General features: G+C 35.3%; 1 protein-coding gene across 2 annotated transcripts in view; it reads right to left on the bottom strand.

Moving 5' to 3' along the window:
• Positions 1–223: 223 nt before the first annotated feature.
• Positions 224–25,153, bottom strand: part of LOC138707935 (prolyl 3-hydroxylase 1-like) — a 487,774-nt gene continuing 462,844 nt past the window's right edge. The window contains exons 10-12 of one of the 2 annotated variants that reach the window (XM_069837999.1): positions 21,971–22,085; positions 21,778–21,856; positions 224–1,010 (exon numbers count right to left, since the gene is read on the bottom strand). In XM_069837999.1, coding sequence (XP_069694100.1) covers positions 582–1,010; positions 21,778–21,856; positions 21,971–22,085 — 623 coding nt within the window. In that variant the 3' untranslated portion in view covers positions 224–581. Of the gene's footprint in view, positions 1,011–21,777; positions 21,857–21,970; positions 22,086–22,362; positions 22,510–25,153 lie in introns of those variants that run through there. The other variant, XR_011334463.1, reaches the window with a different exon arrangement.

Genomic DNA, 25,153 nt, shown 5'->3' with positions numbered 1-25,153 from the left:
AAACAAGATATTACCTTACATAATATTACCATCACAAAATAGCTACATCTTTATACCAAGAATATACAGGGTAAGCAAAACCTGTTATGCTAATTTTTTTGAGTTGTAATTAGTTTTTTAAAAAGTTATAAAATATTACTTTCTGTTTCTGCATTGGGCAGATTCCACAATATACAAAATAAATAACACTATAATATCTATTCTATCTGCCGGGATTAGAGAATTTGTTTGCACTGCTCAAGTTTCTGCTTTATTCACATTTTGCCTTGCACAAGTTTTACTGTATTTTATTATGTTTAAAATTAAATAATCTAATAATTTACATATTCACATCTGTTTGCCGTAGGCAAAAGGCACTATGTCCATTTTTTTAATGAAATTGAGGTGTTGGCATATTTTTATTACTTACTTCAAACTCTTTTCAGTGGTGCAAAGCACTATCTCCTATGAGTAAAGGCACTATGTGCTGTTATAGTATCGAGGTAAAGAACACTTCATTTAGCTCTCCTGTAAAATTCAGCATTTGTGACATAGTGCCCTTTACGTCCAGTGTACAGATATATCAACGTGGAACGTGCAAATCAAGAACATTTCTGTCCCTGTGCTTTTCTGATGTAAATTTTACTGGACTCACTACATGATACAGTACCTCTCAACTCTTTTTCAGGAGTGAGAGTTTCCTTCACATATTTATTCAGGAATTTAAGTTGCCCTTTAATATTTGTGTTAGAAACTGGAATCTGATTTGAAATATTAAACTCAGATTCAGAAGCTTCAAACACGTGCTTCCTAAGTTCCTGCAATAGTTGATCAGTGATGCTGCCTCCTTGTTGCACCTGGTGCAGTACATGTCTTGCTAATATTCTTTCTATCTCTTCGTACATAGGATTGAAAGTAAACCACAATCCCAGAGCACAACGACGTCCCCTTTTCACACCATGGACACCATGTAAATTTTCACTTCCAGCTGAGAAACCAACCATTCTTCCACATCGAGGCTTCACAAGAGACTGAAAAATAAATGTTTAGTCCATTTTGAATCTTGTGTACACCACTTTTAACACTTGAATATAATTAATTGATGAACTAGTGGACTTCCTCGTGTTAAATATGTAATATTTGTCAGGCTTACAGCTGTTTCAGTGCTTCACACCCTCCTAACAGGCAGAGGAGTTCGAGATGACGCAGTGATCTAGTAGGCTCTGATGATGGTGCGTGAAGCACTGAAACAGCTGTAAGCCTGACAAATATTACATATTTAACACGAGTAAGTCCACTAGTTCATCAATTAATTAAATGTTTAGTATTTTCAAACAACTTCACTCAAATGGTACTGTAACAGTGAAAGACACTAAGACTTAGGATGATTTTGGAAATCATTGGTGTTGTTTCTTATTAACAGATATTAAGGGAAGCTGTTGTACCTAGGGACACTTCGTTTATTTTCAAGGTTATGTGGTGGAATTTTTGTTTTCGCAGTTGGTCACTTTAATTTCATCATTCAGCTGTTCTGTGAATGATTTACTTTTTGCTGAAGCAATCTGGAGAGATTTTATTTAAAAAAATCTGTTTATGAACTTAAAAAGTACGTGATTGTCAAAGTAATGAATTATTTTTTAATTGATTCTTTAGATACACGATTAAAAACTTAATCTATATTTTTAAACCCTGTTATTCTAGCTTCGAATCCATGTGGTTATTGGCTTGTTTTCGGTACCTCAGTCTTGAACACTTGCTGAGATATATTTCACTGATTCCTGATGTACCTAGGGACGGTGTACCTGAAGACAACTGTCTTCAAGTGGTTCTCATTAGATTTTAAATATTTTTGTAAATAAGTTACTCTTATGATGAGTAATCAAAAACAGTATTTAGTAATGGGGTTTCAGCTTTAGTGGAAATGCCATGTAGCAAATTAAAAATCAAGAGGAAAACCCCGACAAAGCTAAATTATTCTCCTCCCAGGAAAAGAATAACTCATAATCCTAAAAAAGGAAAGACAAGCGCTTTAACAGAGATGCCAGAGAAAACCGAAATAGAAAAAAAAAAAATAATAACGTTGAGTGAGAAGAGAAATATGATGAATAAAGTTCAGAAACAGAAGAAGTTGAAGCCACAAGTTCTGTTTCCAGATAGGATAATTCAGAAGAGACTGCAGATGAGCGGAGGGATGTGTTAGTTCTAATGATAATGATGATGAAGATGCCATTTAAACTGTAAATTACACTGCTATAGCGAATTTAGAAGATATAAGAGAAGGAAATTTTGTTCTCATTCGTGTGGCAGGAAGGATATACTAATTACACATTTTTTGTCGGTAGAATTTGTAAGAAGATTTGTGAAGCAGAATTTGAAGTTCAGTATCTAAATAAGTTTATTAAATATGACAATTTATTTTTTTTACATGATTAATCAGAAATTGTTGATCTTCCTTCAGAGGATATTGTGTTCAAACTTCCCCACCTTCTCAAAGAAAAGATTCAAGCCTAAGGAGCACTAAGAAATATGTTTTCAAAAGGTCACTTGAAGGATACGCCCTTGGATAATAAGAAATTCATTTAATTGGAAATCCTGTTATTGTTTCCTGGCAAGAAAATTGAGAATTATTTTAAAACTTAGCAACATTATCATTATTGTTACTACATTCAATTTAAAGACAAAATTTATCATTAATAATACTTAGAAAACAGTAAATTGTCTGTATTTTGTAGAAATATAAACTTAATAAAATATTAGTTACATTAATATTATAAATAATTGATTAAATGGCGATCTTACTCTTGTTAATTATGTAAGCATGTGTGGCTTACAGCTGTTTCGGTGTTACTTGACACCATCCTCAAAGCCTACTAGATCTCGGCGCTATCTCAACTTCGCTGCCTGTTGTGTGGGTGCGTTCGTGTGATGAAGAGTTGTGTCAAGTAGTATGTGTGTTCTGAAATTGATCTGTGTGTTGAGAATTTGATTAGGGTGTGTTTTAGTGTGTCTGTATCACCACCGTATGGATTGTAATAATACTGCCTGCTCTTCGGTACAATTTAACATGGGAAACATCGTATAGCAATGTTTCTAGAATTTTCCGCTAGAGCGTGACTGTGACTGCACCATACCGCATCATTTCTAATCTGCAGATGTTAAAGTGTTGAGGCGATTGTTAGTGACTGTATGATTAATTATTACATCTGACTAAGCTAAATACTCGTTTAAGTCAGTAGTTATAAAATTAATTTTCGATATAAAATAGCTGCTGTGTTCATGTTTAATAATGGTGAATTGTTGTGTTCTCCTTTGTAAATCTAGACAAGAAAGTTCACATTCAAAAGAAATAAAATATCATGAAATTTCCTCAGCAAAAGAACTTAGAGAAAAGTGGCTGGCGTCTATATCCAGACAAGATGTCTATAATGGTAGCAGGTGGATTCCAACCGATTACTCACGTGTGTGCAGTATCCATTTTCGTTCAGAAGACTATAGAGAGAACTGCAAGAAAAAAAACTAAAGCCTGGTGTTATACTAAGCATTTAACCTACTAACTTCGAAAAAAATGAATGTATTAATGGCTGTACAAGTTTTCTCTCCTGCAGTAACTGCCACAGTTGACTTCATGAATAACAATACCCATATCAATACCAATGCAGACTTCTCAGAAGTTGGCCCATCTGTACATTTCATGAAGTGTATATATAAATTTTTCACTGTGCATGACGTGACAAAACATAGCATATGAGGCAATGCAACCCGAATTCCATGCAGTTTTATTCTGTAGCTGATGAAAGACTGCAGTGGCTACAGGAATACTTCGTCGGATATATAAGAAGGATTCAGGCTGAATCGAAATGGGCTAAATTGAAAGAGCTAACCAAAGAGACGACAGAGGCACTTCTGTTCACTGTGAACTCTTCAGTTCATTGTATCATACATCTAGTGAAAAATGGATTTTTCTACATTCTCACAAGAAGATTTTCTGGAGATCCAGTAGAGGTTCTTTTAGCACAGTTAGAATGGAAGGTGGTAGTAATGATATAACAAATGTACGTACACAGCAGCATAAGCTATCAAAAGAATATTGAAGTCAGGACTTATGATAGCTTCCAAAGCAGCCATTGTCACTGGAGATAGTGTATAATGCGGAAAGACCTTTCCAACTGGTGGGAATAGTATCACAGATACCATACCGAAAATGACCTTGTTCTTCTGATCATGTTTTGATTCTTTTGGACAAGCATAGAGTACCAAATTACAGAATAAACATTAATTTAGAAACTGTCTCCCAAGCTTTGACTTGCAGATATTTAATACGCGTATTTGATGAGAAAGTAAGTTATGATTGGCCTATTAGGGATATATCTATGCCTAAAACTTCGACGCCATTAAATGACCAAGACAGAGGAGGGCTTAGATATCCAAAATCGACTTTTGTTGCCTTAATAAAACATTTGCAGGAGTTCGTTGAAACCGCAGTACCGGTACCATATTGTACGAAGTCTTCTCAACTAACAAGAACAATTCGCACATTTGCGCATTCTCCTCTTTCAGACTGAGCATTATTAAATTTCAGTATGCCAAATCATTAACAGATGGTTATCCAGATTATAATAACAAAGTTTGTATGACCACTACTAGCAAATATTGGAAGGAATGAAACATAGCGTGCATTTCGACCGGTGTGCTATTCAAAGTCTCAGTCCAAGAAAATTCTGAAGTTATGACTTCAAGTGATGGACATCATTTTTTTCAGGTAAGATTTTGTCTCTGGTATACATTTATACATAATATCTAGTTTAATTAAAGGAAAACTTGAGAATAATCATGTTTATTAAACAGAATGCGTTTACGTTTTCATTACAACTAATGTTGCGTATGGTGTTGTATGATCTGCCATCTAGCGGAGATTTCTCAGCAGACTATATACGCAAAATGTACCTCATAGAGCAGGCAGTAGATTGCAATCCAGATGGCGGTGGTCTGTGTATTTCATATTATTCTAGTGTGTTGAGTTTTTGCTTTTTGGGTTGTATGTGTAGGATTTCCATGTCTGTATTTATGTTATTGTATGTGTGGTTAGCATTAGTTATGTGTTCGGCATATGTAGATGTATTGTGTCCTCTGGTTATTGCTTTAATGTGTTCTTTGTATTGATTTTGGAATGATCTGCCTGTCTGTCCAATGTAACTAATGCTAACCACACATACAATAATATAAATACAGACATGGAAATCCTAAACACACAACCCAAAACCAAAAACTCAACACACTAGAACAATATGAAATATACAGACACACACTGAAACACACCCTAATCAAATTCTCAACACACAGATCAATTTCAGAACACACACACTATTTGACACAACTCTTCATCACATGAATGCACCCACACAACAGGCAGCGAAGTTGAGATAGAGCCGAGATCTAGTAGGCTCTGAGGATGGTGTCAAGTAACACCGAAACAGCTGTAAGCCACACATGCTTAAATAATTAACACAAGTGTTAAAAGTAGTGTACGAAAGATTCAACATGGATTAATATTATGTTGAACCATGTTCCAAGGTATGTCATTCTATGTCCCAAGGTACATCACCCTTATGTACGTAGGGACAGTGTGTAGCACTTTAGGAAAATTAAAAAAAAAATCTATACAAAAAATTATTTAATTGAAACCTTTTTTTTTTAAGATAGGTACTTTACAACTCAAAGATACTGTTGTTAATAATAAAAAGCTATAAAAGCTTATACAAAAATTAAAAAAACTGAAATTTCAAAAAGTGTCCCTGGGTACAACAGCTTCCTCTTTATTCCTTCCTAAAAGCAAAAGTTGCAATTTTAGTGCTGAATATGTGATATGGAGCATAATTATATGAGGTGGTGTGTTCCAGTACACCTGATATCATTTTTCGGGAAGCAAAGAAAACTTAATTTTTTTTTTTACGAAACTAATTGTTGACTTGTTTACCATCAAAATGAACAAAAACACAGCTAATAAGAGCAAGTGAGGAAAAGACGTTACCGGTAATGATTTCCTTATCTGCTTCAGCATAATAGCACACTGAAATATGCATGTTTGGTGCAAAAGACTGAATGTATCAAGTTTTGATACGAAATTGTTTGCAAACACAGTAAAATCCCTCATACTGGCATCCAAATAACCAGCAATATCAAAACAATGGCACTTTTGGCTGGACAAAAAAAAAAAGTTAAAATCGGCCAGATTGTCACAGTCTGGGCCACTTTAGGAAGTTCAAACAAACTTTCATTTTCAGTGAATATTCAAACCTAAATGTTGTTTATTATTTGTGTTGTGTGATGTGTTTTAATAAAGAAAATTCACGGAGTTTTTATGTTTATTTAGTTATGTTCTGGCCGTCAGTGTTGCCACATTAGGAAGTTCGCACGAACTTTCGTTTTTAGCGAATATTCTAACCTAAAATTAATGTATTATATTTTGTGTTGTGTGATGTGTTTTAATAAGGAAAATCCACACAGTTTTATATTTATTCAGTTATGAGCAAGTGATAGAGAAATAAGCTTCATATGGCTGCAATTTCAACATTTGGCACCATGAAATACGAACTTTCTTTTTTGTATATTCTGGTATGTATTCAATTATCCGACAAAATCATGTATCCGAAATTAGCCTGGTCCCTTTGATGCCAGTTAAGAGGGATTCTATTGTATGAAGTTTTGTTGCAATATAAGAAATAACAGAAAATTGGGTGAAACGAGGATTGAGCGGATTCCGACGATTTTGCAATACAAAATGTTCGAATTATAAAGCGAATTTGATGGAATTTTTTGTGGAGATGCATTTTAAAACTTAAGCATTCTATTGGTAATTGTTACAAGTAAAATAACTGTAGAGATATGTGGCAAATTACCTGTGAAATGAAACGTCCAACGTAATGTGAGTGCAAACGTTCTGTTTTCTAGTCAGTGAAACGATTTTAGTCACATGAAACACACGATACGATGTAATGTGAAGAACGATGAACTGTTATTAATTCAATACGCACTGAAACACACTCCGCTGGAGCATATAATACTACAATAAACACATAAATTTCACAACTGAACTTTCTTTCGAAGCCCGCCATTATGATACACAATGACGTCCTTCAACTGCCAACGTAAAAAACAAAAAATCACTACTTCACGACAGCCACACTCAATCGCTTGCGTTTTCGATCAAATTCGTGCATGCACCACTTTCCGGATCAATAAAGTTGAGGCTCTGATTCACAGTCAAATGACGGAAATTGTTAACATCCAGGCCTTCATATCCCTTCCAGCAGTCCGTCATTATTGTGGTTTGAGCGGCGACATGTTTCCGAATAACACCAAGAAAAGTATCTTTGTCCCTCTTATTATTCGGACAAATCTCCAATCGCACTTCCTTCGTCTCACGATCTATCATGCCCAAAACCCGAGAACCCTCCACAATACGACCACCAGCCTAAAATTTCCTACGTCCAATCTTGCATTCATCAATTTCTACTATATGATTCGGCCCTCCAATTCTAGGTTCGTTCTTCTAACGGCGATCCACATTGTCTGAAAGAAAATAACACTTATAGCAAATAAAAGCCTACAAAAACCTAAACTAACCTAACCTAAAGCATCATAAAAGTCTAAACTAACCTAACCTATTTCACTAAACTCCAAAACTAACCTAACCTGTCAATAAAACCTAAACTATCCTAACCCAACATTGCACAGTTTCGTATATGCAAAGCATAAAAAAGCCTAAACTAACCTAACCCAACTTCTCAACAAAATCCTAAACTAACCCAACCTAACCTGCCACAGATTTGCCTACACAAAGCATAAAAAAGCTAAAACTATCTAACACATAACAAAAACCTAAAATAACCTAACTTAACCTAAACCCTAAACAAACCTAACCAAAACCCTAAACTAACTTAACCTAACCAAATTTCTAACCTAACATAAATAAACCTAACTAAAAAGCCTTACTAACCTAACCAAAACCCTAAACTAACCTAACCTAACCAAAACACTAAACTAACCTAACCTGACCAAAACCCTAAACTAACCTAACCTAACCAAAATCGCAACCTAACCTAATCTAAAGAAAACCCTAACCTAACCTCACCTAACCTATCCTAAACCCTAAACTAACCTAACCCAACCAAAATCCTAAACTAACCTAACCTAACCAAATTTCTAACCTAACCTAACATAAACAAACCTAACTAAAACCCTAAACTAACCTAACCAAAATCCTAAACTAACCTAACCTAACCAAAACCCTAAACTAACCTAACCTAACCAAAATCGTAACCTAATCTAAATTAACCTAACCTAAAGAAAGCCCTAACATAACCTCACCTAACCTATCCTAACCAAAACCCTAAACTAACCTAACCTAACCAAAATCCTAAACTAACCTAACCTAACCTAATCAAAACCCTAAACTAACCTAACCTAACCAAAATCCTAACCTAACCTAACCTAAAACCCTAAACTAACCTAACCTAACCAAAACTCTAAACTAACCTAACCTAACCAAAATTCTAACCCAACCTAACCTAACCTAACCAAAATCCAAAACTAACCTAACCTAACCTAAACCCTAAACTAACCTAACCTGTCACAGATAATTATGCTTCGTATCATAAAAGTCTAAACTAACCTAACCTGTCACTAAAATCCTAAACTAACCTAACCTGTCACTAAAATCCTAAACTAACCTATCTGTCACTAAATCCTAAACTAACCTAATACGTAACGCATCATAAAAACCTAAGATAACGTAACCTGTCACTAAAATCCTACACTAACCTTATCTAACCTAACCTAACCTAACCAAAACCCTAAACTAACCTAACCTAACCTAACCAAAACCCTAAACTAACCTAACCTGTCACAGATAATTATGCAACGCATTATAAAAGTCTAAACTAACCTAATATGTCACTTAAATCCTAAACTAACCTAACCTGTCACTAAAATCCTAAACTAACCTAACCTATCACTAAAATCCTAAACTAACCTAACCTGTCACTAAAATCCTAAACTAACCTAACCTATCACTAAAATCCTAAACTAACCTAACCTGTCACAAATAATTACGTAACGCACCATAAAAACCTAAGCTAACCTAACCTGTCAATAAAATCCTACACTAACCTTATCTATCCTAATATTATTTCAATGTACCGAAGTACATATGATATTTCCATGCAGATATTCTGCGTCATCATACGATACGTTCCATTACTCTTTCATCGTTATCTATCCTAAGCTAACCTGTCAGTAAAATCCTAAACTAACCTAACCTGTCAGTAAAATCCTAAATTAACCCAATCTGCCATAATAGTTCATTTTCTTACCTCTACACACTTCCCTCAAGTATGAAAACCAATCCGTGATCGTTGACTCCGCTACATCTGGTACATTCGTCTCATCGCACTCCCTTATTGTTTGGGAGTACGAAAACTCCCCACAAAGTGGACACTCCATATTTGCGGGAAGCAGACCTTTCTCCCGGCACCACTGTTGCGCTTCATTTTCACTATTAATAATGCTCAGCTTTCTAATATTAATACGATCACCTACTGCAGCCATTTCCACAACTACGAATTCCCGCTCGAACATTAGAAACTAGCGCGAAACATTCGTTATGTTATATCGATAGCTATGAATTTATACATTTTAAATACCCGCGTAACCATCCCGCTGCAATATTGCAAACTAGCGCGGAACGTTCGTAATGCCTCGTAAGTTATGTTGGTATGACATGTAAGATGGCTGGAAGTGCAGGAAGAGAATACGCTCAATCCTCGTTCAACCCCACAACACTTTCTTCAATAATGTCAATTTCACCATCAATAATGTCCTTGTAGAACTTGAGAACTACATTTTCATGCCACATATCACAGAAGTTTTTTTTTTTTTTTTTTTTTTAGTGGTACATCAATATTTTCTAGCTTTGCCGCCAGTGTTGTCAAGTCAGACCTCAAGAAAAAATAATAATGTTTTACCAATAATAGTAGTCACAATAGTGTTGCTCTGAACCATTGATATGCTTGTAAATTGAATTAATCTGTTTTCTATGTATTGTATACTTTTGTAGAGCCACCAGTTTAACTAAGTTGGCAGACTTGCTTGTCTGAAATAAGGAGCTGTGTTCAGCAACGAGTTAGAAAGAGAAGACTATTGAGTGGCCATGTTGTCCTGTACAGCGCTCTTTGCGGTGCCACCGCGAAACACGGCAGATCTGAGCTAAGCGCTCACCTTTGTAAAAATTCGTCTGCTTACAATGTTGTATAACGGAGGTAAGAAGTACAAAAAAACGAAGAAAAAACATGCCTGTTGTGTGTGCTGCATATAACTGCAATGTCAAAAGGAAAAAGACAACTGATATATCATATTTCATGTAAATTTTATGAAATTAAGTCCATAGTTTTGTTAATTAGCAGCATTTTTTTTTCATGCATAAATGTGTAACAACGCCCGGCATAAACAAAATAAATGGTTCACTGGTAATGTACTTAAACTAAATACGGATAAAACTAAAACAATTCCGTTTCTGACCCAGTGAAAAACAAATAGCAATACAATATTAAAACTGTATTTCGACACCGGCATCCTTTATTTCTGCTCCTTCTGTCCTTACTGCTTATACAAGAAGACGATGAGCTGTAGCTTATAAGAAGTAGGCCTATTTCGAAGACAAACGATTAATCAAATAAATGGTTCACTAGTAATAAAGTTAAACTAAATACGGATAAAACCGCTACAATTCCATTTCAAACCTAATAATAGCAATCAAATATTAAAATTGTATTTCGACACTCGCATCCAAAATAACGCAAAACTCTGGGGTAGGTCGTATTGTTGTTAGTATTTTGACTGGATGGACATGAAAGAACATAATTGAGCACCCACGTGCAATAATGGGGTAAGTACAGTAGCGTGCAAATTAATCCGAACATGACATATTTTTACATTTTCTGTCATTGTTGGCCTCACAACTGCTCATACAGCTTTAATTGACATCTGTAGTACGTGTAATTCCATTGTTGAAGGTCTGTCGTTATTATTTTTTTAATAATGTGTGACATTTTGCCTGTCGTTTTGTACTTATAAGCATTTCAGTTGTGTAGAAGACTTAATACTGCAATCCTGTGTACATTCTGCCATCTTCACAAATGGATACAACTACACGAAAACGGTCTAAAATTATAAAATTAGCAGAGCATTCTTCTATGACACAGAGGCAAATTGCTGCAGAATGTCACATCGGTTTGGCTACTGTTAATTCGATCATAAAACGATACAGGGAGACTGGATCCATCACCACCCCAGAAAAATGGAAACTGTGGCCGGAAAAGGAAGACTTCAACTGCAGATGATCGTTTAATTGTCAGGAAAAGTAAATTAAATCCTAGATTAACTGCTGTCGACTTAACCCGCGAGTTAATGGCTACCACTGGGGCGAATATTCACGTCACAACAGTGCGGCGTAGGCTTTTGGAAACTGGACGAAGGGCTCGTAAGCCTATTAAGAAGCAACTGCTAACCCCTGTTATGTGCAAAAAACGCTTAATGTGGGCAAAATTACATTAACACTGGACAGTGAATGACTGGAAGAATGTACTTTTTTCCGATGAGTCTCATTTCGAGGTTCACGGCCACGGTGTTTCTTATGTACGTAAAGGATCCGAAAAAGTAACAGCAGCTCATCTCCAACAAGCACCCAAATACCCCCCCTAAAGTAATGTTTTGGGGTTGTTTTACACATGAAGGGCCTGGAGCATTAATACCTATCAAAGGAATGATGAATTCTGACAAATATATTCACTTATTGGAAACCAGAATTGTACCCCAGCTGCAAAAATCATTTCCGGATGGCAGAGGTGTGTTCCAACAAGACCTGGCACCATGTCATACGTCTCGAAAAACTACAGAATTCTTCAACAAGAAGAATATTCAGGTACTCCCCTGGCCAGGCAACTCACCCGACATCAACCCCATTGAGAACTTGTGGTCAATTTGCAAAAGAAGAATGCAAAAAATGGATTGTTCTACAAAGGAGAAGATGATTTCTGCCCTCATTGGTGTATGGTTTCGCGATGAAGAAATGAAGAATATTTGTGGGAAATTAGTGGAATCCATGCCAAATCGTCTCAGAGCTGTTATTAGGAACAAGGGAGGCCACATAGATTACTGAGGTATGTCTTAGATCCTTTTTTTATCCCGTTTGAGCGTCCTTTCATAAGTAATTACGTTGTTCGGATTAATTTGCACGCTACTGTATGAATATATTTCGTAACTACTTACCCCATTATTGTACGTGGGTGCTCAATTATACACTAATAATTATCTGTGGTGCCACAGCCCTTGAAAGGCTCTGACAGACCAGCTGGCTGTTGGCCTCACGTTCACATTTCGATAATAATTATACTTTACTGTAACAAAAAAACTGAAAGCGTGTTTTATCATGTTTCACCCACGTTACAAGCTTGGAGGTAAAGGTTGTTTATTACAGATAGGGCCTACTTTCATTCTATATCTTATGGTATAGTAAATAGTTTTGCAACGTGTAGAGACTGGGAAAACAATTTAATAAAATCATCCGAATCATACTCGTTCATTTTATAGGCAATCTTGCAGGTCGCATTTAAAAGACCCTAAGAATATTAACATTTTCTTCAGTATATTTGCTAGCACTTCTTGTCATACTACATGACAATAAATTTTGCTTAGGTTATTCTTTGAAGCATTCCTTCTAGGAATAGCTCAAGTGTTTTAAATTTAGAGTACATAAGTTTAGATTAAGTTCCTAGCACGTATTTGACGAAATACTAGGTTTTTCCACTTCAGTTTAACTGATTTATGCAAACGAAATTAAGACAGCTGACGATTCTAATGTCAGTTATCACCACGCCCACTTTGTTTTGGGCGCATAAGTTCATTACCAACGGTCGTTCAATTTTCTTCAAACATGGCGGCGCAATGACCACTCTATATCTTTCTCTTTCTAACTCGTTGGTGTTCAGGCATGGGTTAGGTTTCCACTTGGGCTGATTACCTGGTTGGGGTTTTCTGAGGTTTTCCCCAACTGTAAGGCAAATGTCAGATAATCCATGGGGAATTCTGTGCCTCATCTTACCTCATTTTGCCAAAAATTGTATAACTTTTGACTTGCTCCACATCTTAAAGCTTCAATGTTAATGTAAGGTCTATGGAATACAATATATGAAATGAAATCGTGAGTCAGAGGTACATTTGTAAACCAACTGCCCACAATATGTTCCTCCCACATCTATTTAATGGAAAAATATACCCTTTCACACCAACTGGAGAGTTGGAAACTTGAAAAGGACTGTTTGGTTATTTCTGTAAATTTCCAATTTTGTTGTGAACCACATACCATAATTTATGAGTAATTAATTTTACAAGAGCAAGTATTTTTATTCCGTATTTTGCATGGGTTTATATTTACGAATTGCCGAAAAGAATATTTCCCTTGAAATTCTTGTAACTTCTCATGAACTGTTAGGCATCTGCTGCAAGAAAATTATTTTTGTCATTGCAATCTTCAAATATTGTATGAATCGGTGCAATTCTGTTTCTTTTGCCATTCATTTCTTGTACACACATCACCGCAAGGACTTGATATTGCACAGCAGAAAAGTACAATTCCAGCTTTCAGCTTGTATTATTTTAGTGAGAAATAAGTCAATGAGAGCCTTCACCCGAGGTAAATTAGTGTCACATGCTGATATGCATCATATTCACTGCTATAACTTCCATGGATCATCGACATTCTCTTGTTTATTTAAAATTTTATTGAGTATTTCTCCTGAGAAAGAAATTTTCCAAGCTGCTAGTGGCATAGTTGCACGTTGTGCTACTTTATTTACACCTGGAAGATGGGTGACTATATTATGTTACCATGCTTTGACATTTGTAGAACATACAGAGTTTCCATTCCATCTTTAACTTTGTGGGGTACAGTTCAGACATGATACAATTCTGAACTCAATAAGACTTTTATCCATATTTCTAGCTTCTCAAACTTTGGGTATCCATTTTAGTATGAGATTTCGACTGTCATTTGTTTATAGTCCTTCTACATAAGCATTGTACAGTGTGTCTGGCTTGAAAATATAATAAAACAAATTTATTACTCGAAAACTAATTAAAATATTTCCATGTGGGTTTTTCTACATGAACAGGAACTCAAAATGTTCTTTTCTACAAAAAATGTTTTTCACAGCACCTCGATATGAGCATCATTAGTGGCACGACAGATGTCCAATCTATACTCAATTTCCGCCCATATGTTTGACAACATTACAGGCGTAACACTCTTGACAGCTGCACTGACGGTTTTTTCCGTGAAGAAGAACAGTCCTATGACCCTGGCTTTCATTAGTGCGCACCAACATTCACTTTGGGAGAGTCACGTTGGTATTGACGCACTGCATGGGGTTTTTCCATGCCCCAAATTTTGCAATTGTGCTTGTGCACTTTCCTGGAAACAGGGAACATTGCCTCGTCTGGAAAGCAGATTCCATCAAGGAATGAGTCATTTCCTTCAATTTGTTGTGAAATGGATGTTGCAAATTCTCTCTGGCGTGGCTCGTCCTCAGGTCTGATTTTCTGGCATAATTGATGCCGCATTGTTTCCAATGCAGTTATGCGAATGCACAAGTATTATGACATCATGAAACCCATGCATATCAAACATTTCGAGTTGCTGTTTATGTAGAAAACCCGTATGGAAATATGTTAAGTAGTTTTCAAGTAATAAATTTCTGTTTTATTATATGTTCAAGCCAGACAAATAACTGTAATTTAACTGAAAAACATTTAGTATTTTCTCACTCGCAAAGAAATGTTCTGTTATGAAGTAGCTGATATTATTGTCTTGTATGATATTCGTTACATTGTAACTGATTCACGAGTGATTTCTAATTTTGTAATGCTTCTTAGACTTACACAAGGCACAATGTATGTCATCTTTGTGCAGAACTTGAAACCATTTGGTATTTCATTAGGTATAGTGGTGAGTATAATTTCGAACGGCCTTTCGTCACATTTCTGAATTTTTTTACCACTATTTTCCTTTGTTAAAATTAAATTCCACCAAAGAAGATGGAGATGAAAATTAATCTGAAATTGAATTCTCAAATTTAGAACTACGACCAAATAAATATTCATTTTTTCATCATATTCATGGATGAGTCATATTAGGTGGGAAGCTTTCTAATAACAATAAATTTGTAGTTTTATATTGTGCCTTGAGTCAAAAAATAAGTGTTCGAAATTGCAATATTATACCATACCATAATCGTAAGTCTAAAATTTTCACTTCTTAGTATATTCTCATCCCTACTACTGGGTCATCCAATTATCTTCTGACCAGAACTGTGACAGACACTGCCTCAACCAATAAGATAACCAACACTTACGGGAGGAATTGGAAGTGGGTAAGTGGAGTTAACTGGTTTTGACCTGACTCTCATGTGACACAGTTAGTGATGTTTGAACAGTGCAAGCAACTACACTAAGAATAAATTGCAAAAACTGTAATAGGCTTAATTTATTATTCTATTCCATATCGGATGTTTATTTACGATTCTTATGTCTGTACAGAATCCGCTCAAGCTGTCAGGAGATTATTTCGAGAGAAATTCTCAGGTGATCGAATCCCAAAAGTCGTGATACGATTCATAAATTAGTTAATAAATTTCGGGAAACAGGAACTATTCAAGCTAAGAAGTGAAGAAGGCAATGTACAGTGCTCACAGAAGAGACTCTTAATGACACTGGAAAATGCTTGGAAAATTCTCCTAAGAAATTTCCTAAGCAGGTGCCAGAAATTTGTGGAAAATGGAGGCAGACAGTTCCAGCATCTCCTTATGTGACATGGGTAAGTACATGACTTTTAAAGTGCATTAGACTTTATTAGGCAGTCATTCTAGTACATACGTCGGCATTCTGTGACTCCTGAGCCAGTCCCTGGAAAACGAAGCAAGTGAAGGGGAGTAGTAGAGGCTATATCCCCTACTTACAACGGACTTTCAGTTCGTTGTGCGCAGTGTACACAACATAACTAATATCACTGATAACTTGGCTTCATTGTATCGTGTCATTAACAAGACCAATGAAAATCCCACGAAAACATAAATTTCGACCAAAATATCGATCCTTGTAAAAGATATAATATCAATTATTATTATTATTATTATTATTATTATTATTTTATATATATATATATAATTTATTTATGTCTACAACAGGGCAAAGCCCCAATTACAATAGACAGTACAGAGATTTGTTTAAAATATAGAATTGCAGATAATATGAAAAAAAAAGAGATAAAACAGATACAAATGCATGATACAAGTGTAAATACAAATTAAAAACGAAAAATGAAAAAAAAAAAAAAAACAGAGAAATAGATACTACCTAAATAAAAGACACAGATATAGATATAAATGAAAAATACAAAATAAAAATAAATGAAAAATAGATAAGTATAGATATCATAGCCAAAAATGTAAAATGTAGCTATAATTGGCAAATCACAGAGTAACAAATAGATAGCAACGTTATTTAAAATCAACTACCTTCAGTATATTAATAAGGAAATGTTTATATTTCATGATAAGAAATTCTGAAATCTAGATCCCAAGTTTTACATATTTCATTGAAATTTGAACACATTTTTAACACTGGTGAATTTTTATGTGCTGAAGCGTCTGGGTTTTTATAATATAACAATTAACGATTTCTTAAATGTGATGTTCTAGCGTTAATCTGGATTTGTGATAATATTTCGCTATTATCCAGTAGACCATTGAATATTTTATACGAGGGTGGAACCAAAAGTAACTGGAACTGAACTGTTACACGCGCATGCTTTGTAGTTACGAGTTGTGCTGTTAGGTGGTGTTAGTTTGGAGTCTCCTATGACCATTAGTGAGCTGATGTCAGTCTGAGTTAAGTAGTTTGTTTGTAGTGCTGTGTTGTTTGTGTTCCTGTTTCAACAGTTTGGCGATTAGTGAGATGGACAACCACAAGGAACAAAGAGTGTGTGTGAAATTTTGTTTTCTGTTAGGGAAAACTGCAGCCAAGACCGTTGGGATGCTTCGGCAAGCTTTTAATAATGATGCTTTGGGGAAATCACAAGTCTACGAGTGATTTTTCCGTTTCAAATCTGGCAACATGTCAACTGAAGACATGCCACACCCCGGGCATCCTTCAACAGGAAGAAATGACGAAAACATTGCCACAATCAAGAGTGCAATTGATGAAGATCATCTAAAGACTATTGACGAAGTTTCTGAGCAAACGAACCTGTCATGGAGCATGGTCCAGTGAATTTTAACCGAAGATTTGCACATGAGACGGGTGTCTGCAAAATTTGTTCCTCGCTTGCTCACAGATGACCAAAGATTTTGCGTGAGAGTTTGCCGCGACTTGAAGAGTGAAGTGCAGAACGATCCAAATTTTCTTAAAAAAATTGTGACTGGAGATGAGTCTTGGTTCTATGGGTACGATCCAGAATCAAAGCAAGCATCGAGCCAGTGGAAAACTCCAAATTCACCACGACCCAAGAAAGCACATCAAGTGTGATCCAATATGAAAACAATGTTGATTTGTTTTTTTGATGTGAATGGCATTGTCCACCACGACAATGCTCCAGCCCACACAGCTCTGATGATCCGACAGTTTTTGACAAACAACAACATGGTGCTTGTGCCTCATCCACCCTACTCACGCGATCTGGCTCCGTCGGACTTTTTTTTGTTTCCCCAGACGAAGAAATGTCTGAAAGGAAAGCGATTCAGTGATGTGGATGATGTCAAAGAAAACACACTAACGGCTTTGAACAGGATCCTGCCTCAAGAGTTCCAGCACTGTTTTCAGCAATGGCAAAAGTGTTGGGACAAGTGCATTAATGCACATGGACAATACTTTGAAGGGGACTAAAGTACTGTGAATGTAGAGGTCAATAAAAAAAAAAAAAAAACATTCTGATTAATTTTGGGCCCCCCCTCGTATAATAAAAGTTGCTAAGCAAGTAATCTACAACTTCCAAGAGACATTAAATTAAATTCAGCAAGTAGATTGTTGTACGAAATTTTGTTATGGAGGGCTGAATAATGATATTTTCTAAAATACAGATCTCTTGAGAATCATTTTTTAATTTTTTCAATTTGATTACTATATGATTTGCAAGTGGGTGACCAAATTACTGAGACATATTCCAATTTAGAGCGAACATGACAATAAAAAGAAGTGTCAAAGTCGAAGTGTTTTGTAAGGTTTTTGAATTTCTAATAATAAAACCCAGATTTTTAAAAGCATTATTTATTATATTAAATATGTGATTATGAAAAGTTAAATTATGCTTAAACTTATAATTTATTTCCCTGTAATTTCACAATTAAACATTGATAATAATATAACTTTCATCCATTCTATAATTCACCAAGAAGCACTATGGAGCAAAGCAAGAAATATGAAAAAATGTTATGGAGTTGGTTGTTGACTCTATGAACCAAATAAAATCAAAGTCATTAAAACATCGACAATTTCTCCTACAGGATATGGGGGAAGAATACCAGATTTGTCATATTATACAGCTGTAAGGTGAATTAGCCTTGGAGAAATGTTTCGTTGGTTTTTTGACAAATGGAAAATAACTTCTGCTTTTATGAAGGAAAAGGTGTACCGGTAGTAAATATTGTTTTTAAGTACCAGTAATTGTCGCCTATGTTTGAAATGTATTACGCTGCTCTAAGATTTCATTATGCTAATAAAATAATTAACTGTTATAGGACACAGAAATTCCCGAATTGAAGGACGAAAATTGGCTGCTAGATTTGACATTCCTTTCCGAAATTTGAGAACACTTCAACAAATTAAATCGATAGCTTCAAGAGAATAATAAAAACATAGTTCATATGTACGACAGCATCAATTCTTTCCTTTTACTTACTACAGATTTATGGAATGAAAATTTATTAGAAAAGAAGGCATTTAATTTTCCTTGCTTACACTCATTTGGCAATACTGTATATGAGATAACAAATTGCAATATTACATTGACCTCTTGAACGAACTTTTTTAGTTGGTTATTTAACGACGCTGTATCAACTACGAGGTTATTTAGAGCTGATGAGATTGGTGATAGCGAGATGGTATTTGGGGAGATGAGACCGAGGATTCGCCATAGATTACCTGGCATTCACCTTACGGTTGGGGAAAACCTCGGAAAAAACCCAACCAGATAATCTGCCCAAGCAGGGATTGAACCCGCGCCCGAGCGCAACTTCAGACCGGCAGGCAAGCACCTTAACCGACTGAGCCATGCCGGTGGCCTTGATTTTATTTTTTTTTTATTTTAGTAGGTTATTTTGCGATGCTTTATCAACATCTGAGGTTATTTAGCGTCTGAATGAGATGAAGGTGATAATGCCGGCGAAATGAATCCAGGGTCCAGCACCTAAAGTTACCCAGCATTTGCTCATTTTGGGTTGAGGGAAAACCCCGGAAAAAACCTCAACCAGGTAACTTGTCCCAATTGGGAATCGAACCCGGGCCACCTGGTTTTGCGGCCAGACATGCTAGCCGTTACTCCACATGTGTGTACCGGTGGCCTTGAATGAACTACAAATAGATTTTCATAACAAAAGATTCGTTCATTTTAAATAATTGAAACTGATTTCAAATTGCATGGAAATCCTTTTGGCTTACAAATAATGATAGTAAGACCTGAATTACAATAGGAAGTTATAATATCTCTTAAATGATACGTTTTTTGGAAACACAGTATGAAGATTCGGAAGGTGTTAATATTTTCAAATTGCTGAACAAATTAAAATAAGGTAATCAGAGGTCTTACGCAGCCAAAACCACAGACAGCCATGCATGGCTCCACATTACATTCTATGTGAACTATTTTTTTACAAAAATGAACTTTGCAAAATAAAAAAAAAAAAAAGAAAACGTATTACAGATGAGCATCTCACTTTACAGTTAAAACTAGCAATATGTAATTTTACTCCTGACTAATCAGTTACTCAAATACCATTTTTCTTTGAATTACTGTACTGGTTTTGTTCTGTTATACTTTATCAGTCATTGTTCTACGAAATTTGTGAAAAGTGACGAAGAAAATAAATGAAAACATATCAATAATAATCACGGTGTTCAACATTGTACTTATCAGATTACAGTCCAGCACTGCAAATTAAATACTGTGGTAAGGGGAAATGTACTCATCTTTCACCCCTTTCATTTGAGTGCTGAGCTTGTTGCGTTCTGCTGGTGTATTAGGAAGGTACATTTTGCCAATGTATGCTCTAGTATAACAAGTAACCACTTATTCACTGACTCATGTATTGCTTGGCCAGCAGGAAGCGATAGCTTATTGGCCAGCATAATCCCTGCTGCAGCTCTGGTCAGATGATACTTGGATGACCCAGTATCTACTGTACTCTTTCTAGATATAAGTCTACATTTTCTGTTCCATTGACACTTGCAAGTGTATTCTGCTGTGCTTCAATTCTCTTCTTCACTAATATCACCAACCAATTCTTCATCCCATATTGAATAAAAAATGCATCGTTGTTCTCTAGCATCAATTCCATTGTTACAAAAAATAATAAATATATCCCATTTCTGTTAAGACTAAATAGAAAATAATTGTTGGTGGTAATTGAACACAACATGAGGTATATAATCCCAGGCACTACAACTTTAGGAGGAGGACTGAAATCTAATCTGAATCTGTTCGGAATATGTATGATAAGACTTTCTTGTGTTAAATTCTAACATAGCTTGTTTACATGTTTCGACCTATTTATGGGTCATCCTCAGAACTGGTCGTTGTTGGTCTTGGCGCCTCTTGTTTTGTTTCCTGTGAGGGTGTGTTCATATGGTATAATGTAGAGTCAAAGAGTGTGTGTGTTCTGAAATTGAGTTGAATCTGTTGCTCTCAAATTAGTGGGAAGGTACAAAATTGACGAAAAAAGTAGTCCCAATTTATGACAAATATGACAATAAAATATTTCCGCTTCAGGTCATACACACCTCTTGTGATTTCTCGTGGGTTAACAATCTTCAGAGCTGAGTTGAGGTGTGTGGAAAAAGGTAATAGGTAATCCCTTATAAAGCTCAATCTCACATGGTTGTATCTGACTTGTAAATAATTTGTGATGAGAAGAGAACACATTATGAGCATGTTTATGACTTTGTGAATGGTAAGGTAAATTATAAAGAAGTAAAGTCTGTTTATTTTGTTGTATTTCAGTAATGGCGAGAGTTATGTCAATTTAACAAAGTACCAGTGATTCTTGTAGATACAGTATTTTTAAGCAGACTTCTTTTTTTCTGAAAAATATTTCTTGCAAACAAAAATTTTAAAAAATTATTAGAGAAAAGTAAAGTTTCTTTTAGTAATCCATTTCTGTAATGACTAAGTAATTTGTGTAGATATCTTTAAACTGTAAATATTTGAAGTACCGGTACTTATAAATTGGAAGCATAGTCCTGCAAGTAATACTTAATTTCTCTGAAAAATATCACTCGGAGTCATACAGTCTGTATATTGTCATTTGTCACTTCGTCTTATGTAAGAAATATTTAAGAAGGAAATAATTAGAGCCGATTTTGAGTATTTCACTTTTCTGTGTTATTTTTTGAGTGAAAACCATTAATTTGCTAGTAAATTTTTCAACATCATACTATAATGCAATTTGTATAATGAGAAAGTACAAAATTGAGACGTACCTGAATATGTTTTGCTGTTATATCTGAGGCAAATATGAATTCTCCCCCTTCAAAATCTTCATTCAAATACAGGATGGCACTGAAATTACATAATATCAATGTTACATTATCTACAATTAGTATAGTATACACTTTTTGCATTTATTATTATTATTATTATTATTATTATTATTATTATTATTCCTAATCTCACCTAAAGTCTCTCCATGTGTATGCAGGCGGTATCTTCGGGCAGTCTCCATTTTCGAGTAAATTACAGTTGTCTGCATGGACTGCATGACTCATATCTGATCTGTTTTGTGGAGAATCTAAAATAATGATCACAAGTTTATTAAGGAAATCACTTCCAGAAAATAAACAGACTATGTGAGGCAAGTTTAATGTTAAGAATAATGTTGATTATAGGTTAAGCTTTGTGTCTGTTCGTTCATTCACTCAAAGAAATAGTCATTGTTTTTTTTTTCTAGCGGTATGCAATGGTATGCAGTACTGGCATCTTTTTTCTTAAGTTTTTTAAAAATTGCGATTTATTGATAGTAAAATGTAACTTATTATAAATATTCCGGCAGACGGTACTGTACTCACAAATTTAATTTTTAGTTTTGTTTGCTAATAAGTTGGTACCCTGCTTTCCTGTTTCATAGGCTTCATAGGTTGATATGCAAGCAGAAACATAAAGTTGAGTTCACTTCCGATTGCTTCCAATATCAGTTTATCAGTTCTATATCCGCTCTGCAACAGGCAGGTGTTCATGCGAGTCTGAAATAATCTAAATTAAATCAGTTCAATCATTGTTCAAAATGAATAAAATAAGTAGTTACTTTAAGTCAATGAGTAAGAATAGGAAGCCTGAAGAAGCAGAAATATTTGTCGAATCTACTATCTTGTGATCCTGTAAAACAGAAAACTAGTACCGAAAATACACGTAAAGAGGATAACGAAATCAAGACTGAAAACCACATGGTCAAAAGGAAGCAGATTCTGAAAATGACTAGCCTGAATGTTGGATACTTTTGCAGAAAAATGACTTCTGCAAGAGAAACGAGTAGCTGTATGTCAAGAATAAAATGTTTGGGTGCAAAGTGTGTTGTGATGTTGGAAGTCTTTGTATCACAAGAAAGACGTAACAGGAAAATTGTTTCGAACTGCTTACAAAGTTGCAAAGAAAAATAAATTATTTAACAACTTCTAAGACGAAATAAATTTACAGGAACTTAATGACCTAAACATGGGATAGTATATTCTTCATTCTGTAAATGCCTTCGTTAACATTGTAAGCCATATCACAAATGAAATGTGAAAAATATTAATAGACAACATAGTGAATGGATTTGAGGGAGGTGGGATATGATGATAGAGACTGGATTAATCTTGCTCAGGATAGGGACCAATGGTGGGCTTATGTGAAGGCGGCAATGAACCTCCAGGTTCCTTAAAAGCCAGTAAGTAAGTAAGACAACATAGTGAACTCCAAGAACAAAATATCATTACTTGTTGATGAATCGACAAATGTGAGTAACAGATCAACATTAATTTTAATGTTATTGTTCGTGTAGTTCTTCCTGAACTTTTGTTCCAGTGAGTCTTCTCCTAGATTTAATTGAATTATCAGATGTAGCTGCTAGAGTAATTATAAACTCTTTAATTAGTCACCTTGAGTGTTTAGGATTATTTGAAGATTACTTAAAACAGCATTTGTCTGTAACCTGTGATGGTGCAGCTGTGTTGTTCAGTGTGGGTAATGGAGTAAGGAGGCTAATGTAAGAGAAGTTTCCTAGTGTTATTTTCTGGCATTGTGCTAGACATCACCATGAATTGTCTGTGACAGTGAACAATGTAGCAGGAGTGACTCACTTTAAGAGTTTCATGACAAACTTTATGTGATTTATCATGCTTCACCTATGAATGCTAGGGAACTACAGGAATATGCAGAGACTCTAGAACTTAAACTTCTTACAACTGGCAGAATTTTAAGCACTCAATTGGTTGCATCTAGCTTTTGCACTGTTTCTGCAATGTGGCAAGACTTTGAAGTCCTCGTCCATCATTTTCAGGAGGCAAAACTAGACAGCTTAAGAAGCAAAACAAATCACTATCTTTATGAGGGCTTTTTAAGAAAAATAACGTCATGCGAGTTTGTTCTTGATTTGGATCTTATGTGTGATGCTCACCAAGAACTTAGTGAACTAGATTTACAAGAGAGAAATAGTGACTTGTACAAAGCAGAGAGAAAGATAAAGAACACAGTTCAACTTTTTGAGGAAAAAATTTAAATTCTGATCTTTATGTCTCTTCAAAGTCAAAACAACAGGAAGTTCTAAGGGACTGAGCTCCACAAAAATGAAAGAAACAGTCCTGTAATAAGTTCATCTGCTTTTTATAAAAGTTTAAAAGAAGCTGTTGGGAAGCGTTTGCTTGAAGGAGATGATGTTGATTTGCGTGAATGTGCCAAGATTTTAGATTCAAAATACTGACAAAAAATCCTGGATAGTGTCTGACTTTTAGTAAAGCTGAAAATAGAAAGTTAGCACAAAAATTCCGTTTAAATGAAAGAGAAGCAGTTCGTGGTTTCCATGAATATCTTGAAGAAACTAAAGTCCTGAAAATACTACTTACTCTAAAGCACATTTTGGGCACAATTGCAATATCTTCTAGTGAATGTGAAAGGAACTTCTCTCACAAGCAAACATTCTCATGGGGACAGATAAAAAAGTTAATTTTGTTTTCTTCCATCATGTTAATAATGTCGAAACAAGTGCTTATACAAATTTTGGCCATTTGAGCACAATTATGAGGCCCCTCCCCAAAGAAAGTAAGTTTCCCTGGGGCTGTTTACAGAAAAAAAAACATATTTTCATGGAAAGATTTATTGAAACAGATACAGCAATTGTTGAGCTATTTTTCAACGTATTTCCCAACCGAATTGAGACATTTCTAATACCGTGGTATGAACAGAGAGATGCAGAAAGCTACTACACACTGGTTCCAATCCTAGGTGGCAGACTTCTATGACACAGGGATACAAAAGTTGATCCCGCAGTATGACAAATATCCCATTTCAGGTGGAGAATACTTTGAAAAATACTTAAAAAATATCTGTGTCTGTTTCAATAAATCTGTCCATGAAATTGTGTTTTCTTTCTGTAAATTACCCCAGGGAAACTTACTTTCTAGGGGCCCTCACAATTGCGTTCGAGTGGCCAAAATTTGTATAAGCACTTGTTTTGATGCTATTAACATGGTGGAAGGAAAAAAATTAACTTTTTTACCTGCCCCCATGAGAATGTTTGCTTGTCAGATGAATCTTACAGTAACTTCATCTGTCATCTCTACTAATATGGACAATTTCGGCACTGACATTCATCAGGATAGTAGG

The sequence above is a fragment of the Periplaneta americana genome, chromosome 10 (assembly GCF_040183065.1).
Source record: "Periplaneta americana isolate PAMFEO1 chromosome 10, P.americana_PAMFEO1_priV1, whole genome shotgun sequence".
NCBI lineage: Eukaryota > Metazoa > Arthropoda > Insecta > Blattodea > Blattidae > Periplaneta > Periplaneta americana.
This window is presented reverse-complemented; position numbering and strand designations above follow the sequence as displayed.